Here is a 17,007-nt window from a genome sequence, read left to right on the forward strand (position 1 = left end):
GGAATTAGAGCAGTTTTAGCTAACTAACCAAGAGAACAATCCCAGGCCTTAGTCTTGCTGTGTAGTTGACCAGCACGAAATACTTGTAGTCCAGTGCATGTGAACACAGATCTGGTTGTGTCAGACTTTTCAAGTAGGAAGATTTTTGTTGATTCAAGTAGGATTTTATCTTAATCCTGATAAAGGAAAAGACATTAATTTTTACAAAAATATTGTGAAATTGGATATATATCAACATTTGTAAAGGATTTTATCAATTATTTGTTTCTTAAGTAACTCCCCTATTTCCCTAAAGAGCTCTACAAATACAATACTTGATGCTGGGAAGAAATAAAGCTTAGCTGCTATTTATATGGCCATTCCCTTTAATTGGAATTTTAACTATTGCTACAAGAACAACTACATTGGTATTTCTTGTGTGTGATGGTGGTGATGAGGAGGAGGAGGAAGAGGACTTATCTGGGTATTTTACCCTCAGTTCATGAGAGAGTTCACTTACAATATCATAGAGTACCTCATTAATGTAACCATTACATTTTTTCAAACAGTCACTTTACACTTCTGAGAATTTGGCTATTTCTAAAATTGTTTGAGTTCAATCACAATTTTAACATTCTGATGGGTAATTCCAATTATTCAAAGTTCCATTTCATTCCTTTGGGAGCAAATTGTTTTAAAGATAACAATGATAAGAAAATTAACTTAGAAATCTCTCTAAATATTAGAACAAGGTCATGTAATTCCCATAGTTTGTCTCTTAGTCTTATTTCTAATCACATCTTTTAATGGAATTGCACTTGTTTTTATTAAGTATGCCCAGTTACATTTTTGATATCATTAACTGATGATCTTACCTCTAAATCTAAAATAATATTATTGATTAATAGTTTATTTTAAACTGTTTTCCAAATTAGTTCATGTTTCCAGATTATCCTCATGTTAATATGAAGTTTCTACTATTTTGTTAGGTTCTAGTTATTAAAATTCAAAGCCATAATAAAGACAGAAATGGAGTAGCTATAGAACCATATGATTCAAAATATCCAACAAAGTCGTATACCATGTTGTTCAGAATATCTATATCTCAGGGACTCTATTAGCTCTTAACATTACATCCAAATTATACATTATTTTATGAATGGAAATTCCATCAGTTTAATTAGACTTTCCACTAAAGTTTAAGAATGGTCACACCAGAAAAGCATAATGATTTGACATGTAGTTACAAATGATTAAATTTAATATATATAAGAAGGTAGTGCACAGCATCTAGAGAAATGACTGACAGTCAGAAATGTGGTCAGAACAAAGTGCTATCAGGCAATTAAACTAGTTGGGTGACTTCATTGAAGATGAGTAGAGTTTACTACAGAGGCTGTGTATTCATTAGAATAAATGATCACTCATAGCTGTAGAGGATAGAGAAAAAAACTTTATGGAAGAATAAATGCTTGGATGATAGATTTAGACAAGCAAAGATAAAACAATTTCTCTTTTAGACAGACATTAAGAGAATAAAAATAATCTTTGTGATATAATCGCTATATGGAATGTAAATTTTTATGAGGTTTTATAGAATAACAAACTAATGTTGACTTCTGAACTTACTAGGTAAATGAAGGTTAATTATTTCACATATATGAATCACAGTAGCTTCTAGGTAATGATACTTTCTGCATGCATTTCAAAGGTGAACTTATATTTACATAAACTTCTATAGCTATAACATTACATGAATATGGGTTATTCATATGGCTATAACTTCTTAAATATTTTTTCATCATTGTTCATCCTTGAAAAGATGACATTACATAATAATAAATGCATCAACTCTTGCATTAGAATCCATAGTCCCTACTTTCTTAGTCTCTTCTAAAATATATAGCTGAGCAAAACATCGTATTTAAAAAACATCTCATAGCATGGAAGGGCAGTTAGTGATTTGTGGACTTAACATGGGTACAGGTAATTTGTGTGAAGCCTGAGTTCCTTGAGTTCTAGTTATTAGAGTTCTTCAGCATTCCTGGATTCACTGCCTACCTGGTGGCAGTGCTACCTCTTTCTTGAGCTTTTATTCTTTTTCCTCAAAATGAAGGGCCTCTGACAAGAGGAACCATATCTTTTTGAAATGGTAGAAAAGCTTTCCACATACATATATGTAAATACACACACAAATATATGTACACACACTATATGTGTGTGTGTGTGTGTAGAGAGAGAGAAACCATTTATTGGTTTGTCTTTAATTTGAATCCAAATTACTAATTTCTGCTCTTAAAAAAAAAGTGCTGATTCTAGGTATCCTTTTTGCATTATTCAGAGATAATAAAATGACAAGTAAGCTTAATACATTATGTTCTATTCCTTTAAATGTCCCAATTTAAAGGTGCCATGTCAATTATGACTGCTGCTCTGAAAGTCGTCTTTTCAGAGTGTGCTGATTTTATATCTAATTGCATTAGCAATTTGTCACATCACAAACTAAACTTGGGTTTGTTTGGAAAATGTTTTCTCCTGCCACGACAATCACACTAGTTAGTCTTCTCACTTTCAATGTTTTGAACTATGTTATATATAAGTGAGAGAAGAACATTTCTCTGTGTGTGTGTGTGTGTGTGTATAGTCATAATTTAGATCATCATACGTACATCTTATGTGCCAGTTTCAAAATGAAAAGTTAAGCTTGGATTTACTTGTTAGTGTAACTTCTAGAATTCTATTTGTTTTTTCAAATGAATGACTACTAAGTACTTCATGTGTACTCTGTCAATCCGGTTTTTAAGAACTTGGCATATGGTAAGTAACTCAGTTGATTCTCACAACATCCCTGTGAGATAGGTAACATTACTTTCACTTTATAGAAGAGAAAATTGTGACAGAGATGACTTGGCCACACAGATGCACCACTACCAAGAGTAAGAATTCTAAATTTATCCCAGGTTGTCCAGGTTGCTAATCTTAACACCACTGTTGGCTAATTTCAGTATCATTGCAGTTAATCACAACTAGTGAACTATCCTTTTTTTTTTTTTAATTATTAATACAGGACTGGGGTACAGGCCAAAGGTGCAGGGGCGGTGAGAGGCTTCGCCAGAGACAGAGTGGGGAGCAGAACAGGCAGATCGACGAAGTACGCTGCTGAGGGGAGCAGCGGGCAGGTCAGGAGAGGTCTGCCACGCCATGTGGTCACCTCCTGGGCAGGCGGTGTTCGAACTGCTGTGGAAGTGGCTTTAGCTTCTTAGTGTTGTGCTTTAACCCACTGTGCCACCAGGAGGGCCCTGAACTATACTTTTAAGCCATATTGCATATCTGAATAATATAGAATGGCAAATTAAAATACAACTGTTCTTGAATTCAATTGTAGAAGAAACATAGTAGACACTGATAAGTTATCCAGAATCCATGAGGAATTAAATACAAGTTTATTTTTCCCTCTGTAATATTGCCATATAAGTTGCAGAATACCTTAACTATAACATACAGCTTTGTTATCAGTGCAAAGGAACAATATGAAAAACTTTTCAAGTTGCATGAAAACATGGAAAAGTTATACCAGTGTGTAATGGGATACTATGCCATTGATGTGAAGAAGGTGTCTGTGGAAGACTTCTTTACTGACTTGAGTAACTTCAGGACTTCATTCATGGTATGCTGAAACTTTTAATTTTTTTTTTTTAAACGTATCATCTATACTTTCTTACCTACTATTTTTATTTCATTGCTTCTTTCTATTCCTGTCATCTGTAGTATAATGTACCTTTTCTGATTTGAAAGTTACTTTAAAAAATTTAGATTTTTAAATCGACTTGAGAAATGTGTGGTTCTTTTTGACCTTCCCAGCATTAAGCTGTAATCAGAAATTGATTGAAAAAGTGACATAATCTGAAGTTTTTCACAAAGACTCCCCTCCTGGCTGATTACAGAGCACTGTTGTAGTAAGTTTTTGGCTAGAAATTTGTTTCTTTATACTTAACATCAATTTTTATTTTTGTGATATAATTTTACCAAATTCTGTAGCTCATATGAAGCTTTTCCCCCTTTTCTTTTCTTAATGCATTGTACAATAAGCTACCTGTGATTTGCCTTTGAATGGATTTCACATTCCTGGGGTTTCCTTTAGATACTTTAATAGGGAGGTCAGGTCTTTGATGTGGAATCCTTTCATTTAGGCATTAAAAAGATCTTTTCAAAAGTATTAGCTGATTAGATGTGGGAAAAAAATACACACACATATTAAGAGTGAGAAAGCATTGTTACCTTCCTAGGGAAACTGGGGATACATTTCTACAATGAAAAATTATGTTATTCTTAGTAGATGAGTTAGTCAGTCTATATTTCAGGAAATGTATGTGGAGATTAAAAGTTTTGAAGCTTTAAGAAAGAGAAGGTTAAATTTCAAGAACTGGTTCTTTTTAGTCTCCAAACTTTGTTCAGTTTATTGTATTTTGCTACAATGACGTAGTTCTGATTAGATAATCTTTTAATAAAAATTCAATATTTTAGAAGAAAACTAATCTATAATATATACACATTTGCTCAGAACTCATTTGTTTTTCCAGATTCACAGAGATTCTTTATCTTTTCACCTCCAGAAATGAATTTGATTATTAAAGATATTTATTATGTGCTTTTATCTGTAATGTATAATTTTTGTAATGTCTTAGGTAGTAACATTACTTAGAAGTAGGAAATGCTTTGCACTCTCAGAGAACAAAGTTTGGATTCTGTACCAATTATGTGACTAGGAGCACTTTTTAACTTTCCTGAAACTCCCATTCCTATTGGTTAAAAAAAAAAAGGTAATTTCTTTCTTTCTCAGAACACAATTTAAATAAGGTAATGTACACTAGGCTTCATGGCTTTTAGCACATGGTATCTGCTTAAAGAGTTAACTAATTGTTTAAGGTTGAAACACAATTGTATCCCAGGGAAAGAACTAGCCTTTGACTGGCTTCTGGGGGATAACCTCTACTCCTTGGGACTATCCTGCCTGACAGGGTGTCTTTGTGTACCTGATAATTTAAATTTATTATTAAAATGTTATTTATAGTTCATCTTTCCTGGCACCCTGTGCTGCCCTGTCAGTTTGCCTTTTATTGGTGACCGAGTAGCTGAGGTCAATCGTGGGGGAGGTCCATGTCTACATGACTGACATTCCCCTTACATAAAACAAACTGCATATCAATGTTTGGGAGCAATTCCCTGATTAGCAAAAGTTTGTAAACCTTGTACATTATTGCTGACATAATGAAATGCCACTAGGAGATGACACCTGTGATTTTAATCTGTGTTCTTTCACTAGCCTATAACTGGGAGTAGAACAGCTGCTCTAAGTTCTTTGAGTCTTTCCAATAAATCATCAAAGCTTCTGACACAATAATGCATCCATGACATCAATATGCATATAGTGCATTTATGAAATAATACCCAGGTAGATTAAAAAGTTTCTATCAAACATAAGGCAATGGCTGTAAGAATACTGACATTGGGTTTCCCAGTGACCATTAATGTTTGTAATTATCAAAACTGGGATTTTAATCCAGATTTAGTGGCAAATTTCCCAAGACTGGGTAATATTTAGAGCCCTGGGTGTTTGTTAGCTAATGTGCTGTTTTCATTACTCAGTGGTGGAAAGAGGAAGAAAGTAAAGTGTTTGAATGGAAAAGGAGTCAAAAAACATTTTCAAAATACTTTATAGAGCAAATTTGTGTGGGTAAATTATATCACTCTTCTCATCTCTGAGCCTGCTAAGACTTGTCTGTCTCATTTACATTAGTGTGTCTAGTAAAATTCAGGGCATACGTAGATAAATATGTTGAGTAGCAGATGTTCCCATCTATAAAAAGGTGACTATCTTCAGTAACAAAACTTAGAATGCCAACCAAGTGCCAGATGCTATATTAATTCATTTAATCCTTACACCATCCACCAGATGTGGTATCTGCATTGCTATTTTTCCCATTTTACAGATGAGAAAATTGAGGCTAAGAGCACATGATTTGCCTGTTGTGACACAGTTCACAAGTGATAGAACTTGGATGCTAAGCCAGGGAGATTGGCTCCAGGCTATGCCATAAATAGGCAAATTTTATTGATTTCTATTAAATGTAAGAGTTATGTTTAATAGGACTAACCTGAAATTTAACTTGCCCATATAAATATTTGGCCACTTTCACTTTAATTATTTAGCTTGAGGGTCATGTACCTGACATATTTGTGCATTAGGATTGCCCAGAATTTAGACTTAAGCAATTAAAAATTGTCTCTTTTTATTTAAAACCCCTTTGAATAAAAGGTTAAACCTTTAACAAACTTACAAAAGCCTGTTAGTGTCATTGTGTCTCATAGCTACTTGAATGGATAAAGCTACTCAGGCTTTTTTCTTTCTCTCAGAGTCTTTCAAATAGCTAGAGGAGAAACACCTGTTTCAGCCTCCGCCTCAAATCATGTAGACCAAGGGGGAAGTTTCATGATCATGTAGCTTCCTCTGAGAAACAGCTGTTCATTGTGACAGCAGTTTAACTCACCTCTTTTCTGGTTGTGGATTTTCAATTGGAAATTAACTTGTTTTAGCCATCTATCGGGGGTATGCTAGTCTGAAGTGGTTTCTGTTTACAATTATCTGCAAACTTTAAAGAAATAGTAAATAAGTTTTCACTGGATTTTTATTTAGCTTTTTTTTTCCATTACCATCTTCCACAGGACGAAACTAAAGCCAATAGCCATTGTTTTTGGAGTGTTTACTTTTGGTAGGTGCTTGATTTGTGTTTCTCGTGAAGTTAACTGTTGGTAGTGAAAACCAGTGCCTTTGCAGAATCACTGTGGAAGTAACAGGAACTTGAGTTTATGGAGTTTTTCTATTCCAAATTCTATACTTTTTTTTTTTTTAAGACTCATTTATGCATACAAGAACTGGGGTACAGGTCACAAGTATGGGGGTGGGGGTGAGAAGATTCACCAGAGACAAAGTAGGTAACAGAACAAGCAAACTGAAATACACTGCTGAGGGGAACAGCGGGCATATCAGGAGAGGTCTGCTGTGCCATGGAGGTCAGCTCCTTAGCCAGGGATTGAGCTTGTGCTGCAGTGGCTGAAGATAACCTTCATAGTGCTGCCTTCCCTGGTGGCGCAACAGGTTAAAGTGCAGCCTTTGAAGCTATACTTTTAAAAGTATATCAGTTTTCCAATTATACTGTTTCTCAAGTTTGAAAAATAAAGCCAAAATATAATATTAAAGGTGTTTTTGGTGAAAACAAAGGGCAAAACAGGGAAATTCAGCCCAAGATACACTAAATTTCCTCAATGGTTTATAAAGAAACTTTACTTACATTGGTGGGTTCGTGCTAGGAGCATGTGTGCAGGCCTGGTTCTATTTCTTTTCCTTTCTTATATATACATTATATATATATATATATATATATATATATATAATATATATATATATATTACATCATTTTGTACATTTTTTTTTATCTCAATTGTAATCCCCATGGGTTTCCCATCACCAAGTCACCCATGTGCCATCTCCATAGTCCAGTGCACTTCCATCCCTGCCCCCCCCCTGCCGTTTTTGATCCCATTCCCCACTCCACCCCCACAAAATGTCTCTGGTATATGGCTGTTCATTATTCTTAGTATTTTCTTGCCTGCTATGAGCAGAACCATCCAGTATTTTTCTTTTTCTTTCTGGCTTATCTCACTAAGCATGATCTTTTCCAGCTCCATCCATGTTGCTGCAAAAGACATGTGTTTCTTTTGGCTTTTGAGTAATATTTTTGGCTGCCGAGTAATATTCCGTTGTGTACCACATCTTTTTAATCCAGTTATCCATTAGATTTGGGCTACTTCCATGTTTTTCCAATTGTAAATAAAGCAGCAGTAAACATGGGGGGGGTGCAGGTATCTTTTTGAATCAGTGTTTTTGTGTCTTTTGGGTAGATACCTAGGAGTGGGACTGCCGGGTCATAGGGAAGATGCATTTGTAGCAGTTTGAGGAACCTCCAAACAGTTTTCCATAGTGGTTGTACTAGTTTGCATTCCCGCCAGCTGTGCAGGAGAGTTCCTTTTTCTCCACATTTGTTGTTGCTAGCTGTTTGAAGATGTGCCATTCACACTGGGGTGAAGTGGTATCATTGTGGTTTTAATTTGCATCTCCCTTATTATGAGTGATGTTGAACATTTTTTCATATGCTTGTTTCCCTGGTTCTATTTAAAAGCATAAAATGTTTACTTGTAAAATTAGAGGCTTATTAACGTCAAGCCAGTGGCTGGAGAGAGGGTTTAGGTGAGGGCTGGAGAGTCAACACTTCCCTGGAATAGAGAAGACTCAAGTGAAACAGTTCAAGTTGGAGGTATGAAGTGGAAATGTTTGACCTCATTCTATGGGACCATGAATTGGTGGCCTACCAGGCATCAGACTTCACCAAATGATCCTCATACCTTTAGTTATCTATTGTTGTGTAGCAATCATTCTTGTTTTCCACTCCTACTTATGACTGCTTTTGAAGTCATTGGCCAGAGGACCTATGTTTACCAGAGATATCATGCTTTTTAGATGATGAATTGTGCTCATTATGAAATTGGTTTGACTCATGTCAGGATCACACTTTCTGTTCATGTTTGTCCTGTGAGCCCAAACCTAGTTTTCATGTCACTCATATCTCATATCTCATGGTGCATTGAAGTATAATGTATATTCCAGTCTCACTTCCCATTCACACTCCTATATTAGCGAATTTTGCTGAAGGTGCTTTACATATACAGGCCTGAATTAAATGTTTTTTTCTTTACACTCATTTCTTATCATACTGTTACTTCTGTTTTAATCATTGAAAGGTGTTTGCTATTCTTTCTCGATCCATAATTGTTAGCTCAGCTCAGCAGTGCTCTTAAGCAAATTTTAGCTGATATCTTATTTATTTTTCATAACTTGCCATCTTAGAAAAGTACTTGCAAATGCACTCACCTCTTCAAGGGACTCTTGGTCCTTTTACAGACATTGTATTTGAAAACAGCTTCCCATCAAATTATATTGATTAACAATATGTCATTTAATTAGACATAGGTAGCTGTTTTAATTAGCCATAAGTAACTTTTTTTAGAATCACTAGTTTAGAGTTTTATATATTCCCATATGGTATTGTTGTAACTAAACTTTTGGGTTTGTGTAGCTTTTTTTTTCTGAACCCATGAACATTTTCAGTTGGGAATTTACCATTCTGAAGATTACTAGACATCCTCCTTTATTATTAATTGTTCATGCCTGTATATCTGGACACCTTACTTTAGGGTTAAGTTTCAAGTTCAATGGAAATCAATTCCTGTGTTACAGAAATTACATGGGCAAGCACAGAAAGCAGGACAGCCTTTTAATCTGCTTTTTCTTTGTGCCAAGGGTTTAAATATATGTGCCCAACTATGCAGCTACTATTTTCTAGTAGACTTTTCATAAAGTCCAGTCTGTTCCTTCATAAACTTTCCCACCTAAATACCTCCCATTTGAATTTTCTGTGATGACAATCAAAGAGAAAGATTTCACTCTGATTTCTTTAAATCCTCAGTGACTTAAGAATTTTGTCTACAATAAGCATCTCCTTCTGATTTTAATAATGATATTTAGATGTCTGCCTCACTTTCCCAAAAGCAGCAGTGACCTAGAATGTCTTAGTTTCACCAGGGAGATAAGACTGTGGGCCAAGGTATTTGACCTTACTCCGAGCCTCAGTTTTGTATTAGTAACATCAAGACTTTGTTTCTCTGGCTGTTACACTGGAAGATGAAATGACATAATGTATATCTACTTTCAAAACAAGTTAGTTCCTACAAAGAATGTAAGTCATCTCATTATAAACAAGATCAATATTTTAAGTATTATATTCTTTATTTTGTACTTCCATATAGAATACATTGAACTAAATAGCTACATATTTTTATTGATAACTCTATACTCCATTATTTCTGTGATTTTGTTAGTTACATATCATCCAGTTAGATTCGTCATTCATCCTCTTTGCAGACGAAAAAGTTCATTTTGATTCATACAATTGAAATGCCCTGTGTCATGGACAAATATAAAATCAATAATTACATATTTAATCTTGCTGCATGTGTTGACCAAATATAATTTATTCTTTTGTCGAATACTAAGACTAAAGGAATAACTTCCCAAACAAAACCAAAATCATTCAATGAGAGAGTATTTCACTATTAAACCTTTTGGATTTATAAAGGACATTCAGAGTAAAACTCATTTCCCCAAATCTCTTACACCTAATTTGATATTTTCAATTATAACTGTCATTTTTGATGATTACTATATAAGCCATGGTGACTAAGCATTTTCTGTGTGCTGCTCTTCATTGACATCATTACTATTCTGAAATCATACTGGAGGTAAAAAGCTTCTAATCCAAGACAATATTCTTACCTATATGATCTTTTAAATTCTTATCCTTTGCTATCTTTATTTAAGGAATTAAATCAATCCCAGATGCTGAATATTTTAGGTTTGTAACCTTGAAAATAATTTAATTCTGATAGGTTCCTCTAATCTTCAGACTTTAGGATTCTCACAATGAAAATACATCTAGATTAAATGGCTTAATTTTTCTCTGAACAGGTAAGATATATACTTACTGTGCAGTGCTCAGTGGTAATATAAATGCATTTGACTGACAGACTCTGAATGATCATGTGGTGATTTGTATTTTCTGTTTACCTTTTAAGTATTTTGCTCACATGCTGAAATAATTTGGTGCAAAAGACAACTGGCTTATTTTAACACAGTAATGGAAATAACTTCTGATTGATTATGGAGGGAAAAGAAATAAACTAAATTTTAAGCTAATTATTGAGAATATTGACCCATGTAATTGAAATGACTATGCTAAACTAGGATACTACAAACAAAAATTATTAAAATGGCATATTCTTTGTACCTGATATATTGGTCTTTTACTTGCAAGAATGAGAGGCAGGGAGAGAGGAAGAGAGATAGAAATAAAGGAGACATAATTAGTTGCTTTTTTTTTTTTTAAGATTTATTTATTTATTCGTACAGAACTGGGGTACAGGCCAGAGATGCGGAGGGTGAGAGGATTCACCAGAGACAGAGCGGGAAGCAGAACAGGCAGATCGACGAAGTACACTGCTGAGGGAAGCAGCGGGCGGGTCAGGAGAGGTCTGCCGCGCCATGTGGTCACCTCCGGGGCAGGCGGGGATCGAACTCATGCAGAGGTGGCTTTAGTTTCTCAGTGCAGTGCTTCAACCCGCTGCGCCACAAGGGAGGGCCCCATAATTAGTTGCTTTTAATGTAATGTTTTATATATCACCAAGTTCACATAGAATATTCAGGGGCTTTACTTAGATGCTATCTTTGTCTAGATGATTAGCAGTCACTCAACAATGCTGCCTTATCTTAGAGCCAACCTCTAAGCATTATACTTGCTACTATCTTGTGGGCCTAGGTGCACCTTTATTTAGCAGAATAGAATAGTTTTATAGTATACCACTCTGAATGCATAAGAACACACACTGGATAGAAAACTAAGTTCTATTTTGTGAAATCTATTGTGAACATTTCATATTTCATTAAAGGACTTAATGAATGGATTGAAATATTTGAGAATTTTGGGAAGCATTTGAAGGAATTGCAAACAAACCCTTAGCATAGTTATGAAGGTTACTTAATAACTCCCAGATGGGTTAATAAGTAATATATTGTTTCATTTGAGTCTATGATAAGAGCAACATATGCTGAAAGAGTTAATTACCAGGGCCTCTAAACCCCTTGGGTCAGTCTCACAGAATATTTTCCCATTTTTATAAGTTTCATGGTATTAAGAAGTTGAAATTATGACACCTTTTATTGACTGTTGAATGACTGTTAGAATGATGAATTGTCAGTATAAATAATGATCTCTGTTCTCATCAACAGCAATTTTTATTGCTTTTACAAATATTAGAGAAATTAATTTGATTCATTTTTACTGTATTGTGGATTCTTTACTAAAGCATCTACCTTGTAATTATTAGAAATAGGAATTTCTAAAAATGAACTTATTTTTCATACATTGCATATTTTTTGCAAATGTAGGAGATTTTCATATTTACCTACAAAAGAATAATTTTGGTAGAAAATTGACAAGTAGATCACTAAGCTCTTACAAGCTTTCACGACATAATTTTTTCTTGTTTCAGTATAGGAATATGCATAAGAATATAGGGATGCCTTTAACGTCTTTAAGTTTAAAAATGTTCATTCTTTCCTGAAAATATGGTCATCAGGAGTTTCTAGAATGCTTTTAGTGTGGCTAAATATTGCTTTTTCTCGAAGTTAAATAAACTACTAACAGAGCATTTTGTGGGGATGTTTTAGCTTCATACATTGTTATTTCCTTTGTGGAAACTAGCCTGTTCTATCATAGTGTCTAACACCCACCCCTCTGGAAAGCATAGACATTTAAATTCAATTTTTCTAATCTCATTTTAGAGACTTGGCAATCAAAATTGAATATTTAGACAAGAAGAGAAGATTTTAAAGTTTAGTGAAAACTACTATAGAGATTCTTACTTATCCATTAACATTGAAAGACGTATGTCCTCATAAGAAGACATTTATAAATCTTTCAACATTGATTATACATGACAACTTCTCTACAGAGATATACGGGATATCATGATATGTTGAAAAATACTGAATTAGTTGAACCATTGGACTGAGACAAAGTAGAAACAAAGTACAATAAAAAAAGTCAGGATCTCTGGTGTCTACTCATGCTATATATAGCTTGTGATTTATTACAGTTTTATCTATATGCAAAATAAGTAATATTTTTAATATAGACTTACTAAACATTTTTTGATGGGGTAGTATTACTGTTTTTTATTTTAAGTTTGGAAAAATCATTAATTGTATCTCTGGGTAGACTTTAATTCAGTTTATCAGGAATGTCTAATTTCAAGTTATGAAAAACTTATACTCCCTCTTATGCTTGATCGATGCATGCATAATGGATGTAAGCTAGAAACTGACTTCTTTTTTAACTATTATTGGACAAATAAGTATTTGAGTCATTGACATCAGTTAAAATACTAGAAATTACATCTTTTTAAAAGACACTGTAAGAACAATATTGAAACTACAGGGAATAACTCTAACAAAATGATGTATAAGTTCTGAGTAGAGAAAGTTACAGCATTTTTATGAGAGAGAAAAAGTTAATAGAGAACCACATCATATTCGTAAATATTGCCAATGTTGTAAACATGTGAATTATTTCTAACTTAATCTGCAGAAGCAAAACATTTCTATTGAAAAATCCCAGTAGTTTTTTTTTTTTTTAAACCCTTATGAATCTATTTAAAAGATTGTTGCCAGGACAAAGATCCAGAAATAGTGAATCTATTTCTAAAGAAGAAAATGAGACATGTTGTAGTAAAGACACTGTTATTTGTGCAGATGTGAATATATTGTCGAAGTGGACTAAGGTGCAAAGCATCAACGGGTATTTGGCACATGAAAGAAGAGATGGTTTTGCAGATTAATGGAGAAAAGACAGGCTAGTTGTGAAAAGGTTAGGGTCAACTTGTGGGGTAAAAAGTAAGTTGGAGATCCTCCCTGGTTGTGCAGCCAGTTAAAGCACAGCAGTAAGAAGCAAAAGCCACTTCAGCATGAGTTTGATCCCCTTCTGGAGGTGATCCACATGGTGTGGCAGACTTCTGACCAGCCCACTGCTCCCTCAGCAGTATTCCTTGTCCGGTCTGCCTGTTCTGCTCCCCACTCTGTCTCTGGTGAGTCCTCTCACTGCACCTGCGCCTCTGGCCTGTACTCCAGTTCTGTATGCAAAAATAAATAAATCTTTTTTAAAAAGTAAGTTGAATCCAAATCAAAAACAGTGACTTCAGTTGAGTATTACTAAAATGTTAACAATATCGTTGAAACTTTATTAAGAAAATATATAGAAATATATGCATAGCTTTATGTCTGTGGTAGGGAAAGATTTCTTTAATAATACAAAAGATGCCAACAATGAGGGAAATTGATATTTCTTGACTACATAAATTTAAGAAGTTATGTTTACTAAAAATTGAAGTTCAATGTACAATTACAGTTAAAATTCATGATATTTATAAAATACAAAAATAACAAAATATTAGTATCTAGAGTATCAAGAAAATGATGGAAATACATATTTCACAAAATAGGAAATGGCAGATGTTTTACAAGCATGAAAAGATATTTGAACTAATTAATAAGATTTATTTATTCATGCATACAAGGATTGCGATACAGGCCAGAGGTGCAGGGATGAGAGAACTCACCAGACACAATGAGGAATGGAAAAGGCAGATATACTGAGATCCAATGCTGAGGGGAGTAGTAGATGGGACAGGAGGTCTGCAGAGCAATGTGGGTCATCTCCCTGGCCAGGGATTGAACTCCTGCTGCAGTGGCTGCAGATAGCTTCATAGTGCTGTGCTTTAACCTGTTTGCGCCACCAGGGAGGGCCAGAAACACAGTTTCAAAGCATGATATGATATCATCTACATACTGAAAAGATGGTAGACCAGCTGATGATAGTTTTTGTAAGTGTTTACTCTGACTTTATACTGGCAATAGGGATGTACATTGATACAACCACATTGAATACTCTGATGTTATGTACTTACTGAGAATGAAGATATCATCTCTACTTCTATCTGGAGAGCAGCAGTTTTCAAAGTATTTCACCATGACCCACATTAACTTGTGCTAGCATCCTTAAATATTCGTAGTTTTAGAATAGAAACAAAAGCTTCAAAAATAGTTGTCCTTTGCTTGTGTTAGCATCTAAAACTTTCTTTGCCTTTCACTTAAAGAGAGTGACTGTCAGCATTTTCTAAACAATTTTAGAACCAGCTAATAGAATCTACCATTTAAAAGCTCATATATACAAAAAGACATATACAAAATATCTGTGTCTGCTTTGTTTATGATAGCCTGAAATTGGTCCTCTGATCAGAGTAAATAATAAAATGCAATAGTTATAAGTAATGAAAATAAAATGCAGTTTATACATAAAAATGAGGATAAATCTTAGGGATAAATGGAGTAAGAAAGCAAGTTACAGTAGTTTTCAATAAAAAATGCAATTTTTCAAAAAAAAACTGAAAGATAATATTTATGCTAACAGCCACAAGTTATGGAGGATTAAACTCAGACAGACTCTACCAGAGTCTATTTGTACATGCACACATATGCTTAAAACACACTTTTAAATTTGCTGGCTTTAGTTCATTTTGATTTGTCTCTGAGAAAATTGTTATATAATGCTATATATAATGTGTAAAATATTTGTAACAAAGTTCTTGTCATAACATTAATTATGGAGGAAACATGGGGGAAAATAAGGATTTCAAATTGGAAAATGGGATTTTAATTATAAACACATAGTTTTATTTCCACACACTTGCATACATTTAACATATCTGTAGTTTTATAGAGATATATTTATTGTTATACCTATGTATTTTTACATAGATGTGTTAGAATTTATTGTTACTTAAAAGAAAAAAAATGTAAGCCTTAGTAACTGGTAAAATATTGATTATGGCATCGAAATGAACAGTCAAAAGTGACAAGTTTTAAAATCCTCTGGACATTGCTATAGACTAGTAAGTCTGTGGATCTTTGAGATAAGAACATGAGACAGGCTGAATCTGAGAAGTTCTACAAGCTCTCAAAGAATTCCTTTAAGGTGTTGCGTAGCTGAAAGTAGTCAGTGGCAATGCAATATATTTGCCAATTGATAAAGTAGAAAATCAGGTTTAGAATAAGATGATTTAAAAAAAAATCAATCATTTGTAGCTATCTTTATGTGTGACTCACCCTTAACTTTCTGGCTTCAATTTTAGAACTGAAATAACTTAAGAGATAACTATATCTAAATAATGTGGTTCTCTATTCAGCTTTTTTTGTTTCAGGCTTCTTTTATTATCAACAATAGGATAAAACAAATTCCAAATGTCTCTTTGAAATGGCATATTAGTTTCAAATTAATACCTATTTCTGTGCTGTCTATAGATAGTTTGTCAGCTAAAATTCTTCTAATAGTTACAATGTCAGGATAAAATATGTTTTAAATGAGATAGGCTTTTAAATGTAAATCAATAGAGCATTTTCCATAAAGCAAAATAGCATTACAAACTACTCTGGTCCTTATTTCTAAATCTAAACATTATTTTTATAGGTCCTAGGAAGTAATTTGGACTTTTTATTGCCCAACGGCATACTAAAGGAGTCTGACAATTACATCTGGTAGTATGTGGAATATTAAATGTTCTATTGAAATGCACCCAGTCATTAAAATAGAAAACTCACATCAGAAAAGTTTATACTTTAATAAAGCTTCATAAATAAGCTTCATGACATAATTTTAAAAATCTCTTCCAGGTTCCTTTTAATTATATCTCTCAAGGAAAAACAATTTCTTTGAACATACGTACGTGCATAGGTATACATTCATCTGTAGGTATACATTCACCTATATACACATGTTGATACATGTATCTATCTTTGAAACCCACCTTATTTTCTACTCTATGTTGCCTATTCTAACCTTCCCCACATCTATTGATTTTTATAGCATCTATTGTCTTATAGCTAGTGTTTATCTTACTGTGCCATAATTTGAAACTACTTGGTGGAAACAACATAGACTATAGCTAGTTTACAAATCTTACATCTTACTACTACATCACAGTAAAGAAATAACTACTCGATCTGTGTCAGAATGGAGACTAAAGAATCCATTTTGAGAACTGAATGAGTTGCATATTGAAACATCTATTATTGAAGCTATTGTGTCAAGCTGAACAACAATAACTAGTGTTGACATGTCATAAATTGGGAAGGGTTGGAGAATGTAGCTATTGTTAGGATCAGGCCACGAAGTAAGCTCTCCATAGTCTTGTGAATGTGGGCAGAAGACACAAGATTTCTATGATTCCTCACAGCAATAGCAGTAG

The 17,007-nt window shown here is 33.9% G+C and overlaps 1 protein-coding gene across 4 annotated transcripts in view; it reads left to right on the forward strand.

The window, feature by feature from the left end:
• Positions 1-17,007, forward strand: part of DIAPH3 (diaphanous-related formin 3) — a 442,990-nt gene that overhangs the window by 285,167 nt on the left and 140,816 nt on the right. For all 4 annotated transcript variants that reach the window (XM_004680109.2, XM_004680110.2, XM_004680111.2 and 1 more), the window contains one exon: positions 3,482-3,646. In XM_004680109.2, the coding sequence (XP_004680166.1) occupies positions 3,482-3,646 (165 nt within the window). The remainder of the gene's footprint in view (positions 1-3,481; positions 3,647-17,007) is intronic.

The sequence above is a fragment of the Condylura cristata genome, unplaced genomic scaffold (genome assembly GCF_000260355.1).
Source record: "Condylura cristata isolate star-nosed mole 26May11 unplaced genomic scaffold, ConCri1.0 scaffold00010, whole genome shotgun sequence".
Taxonomy (NCBI): Eukaryota; Metazoa; Chordata; class Mammalia; order Eulipotyphla; family Talpidae; genus Condylura; species Condylura cristata.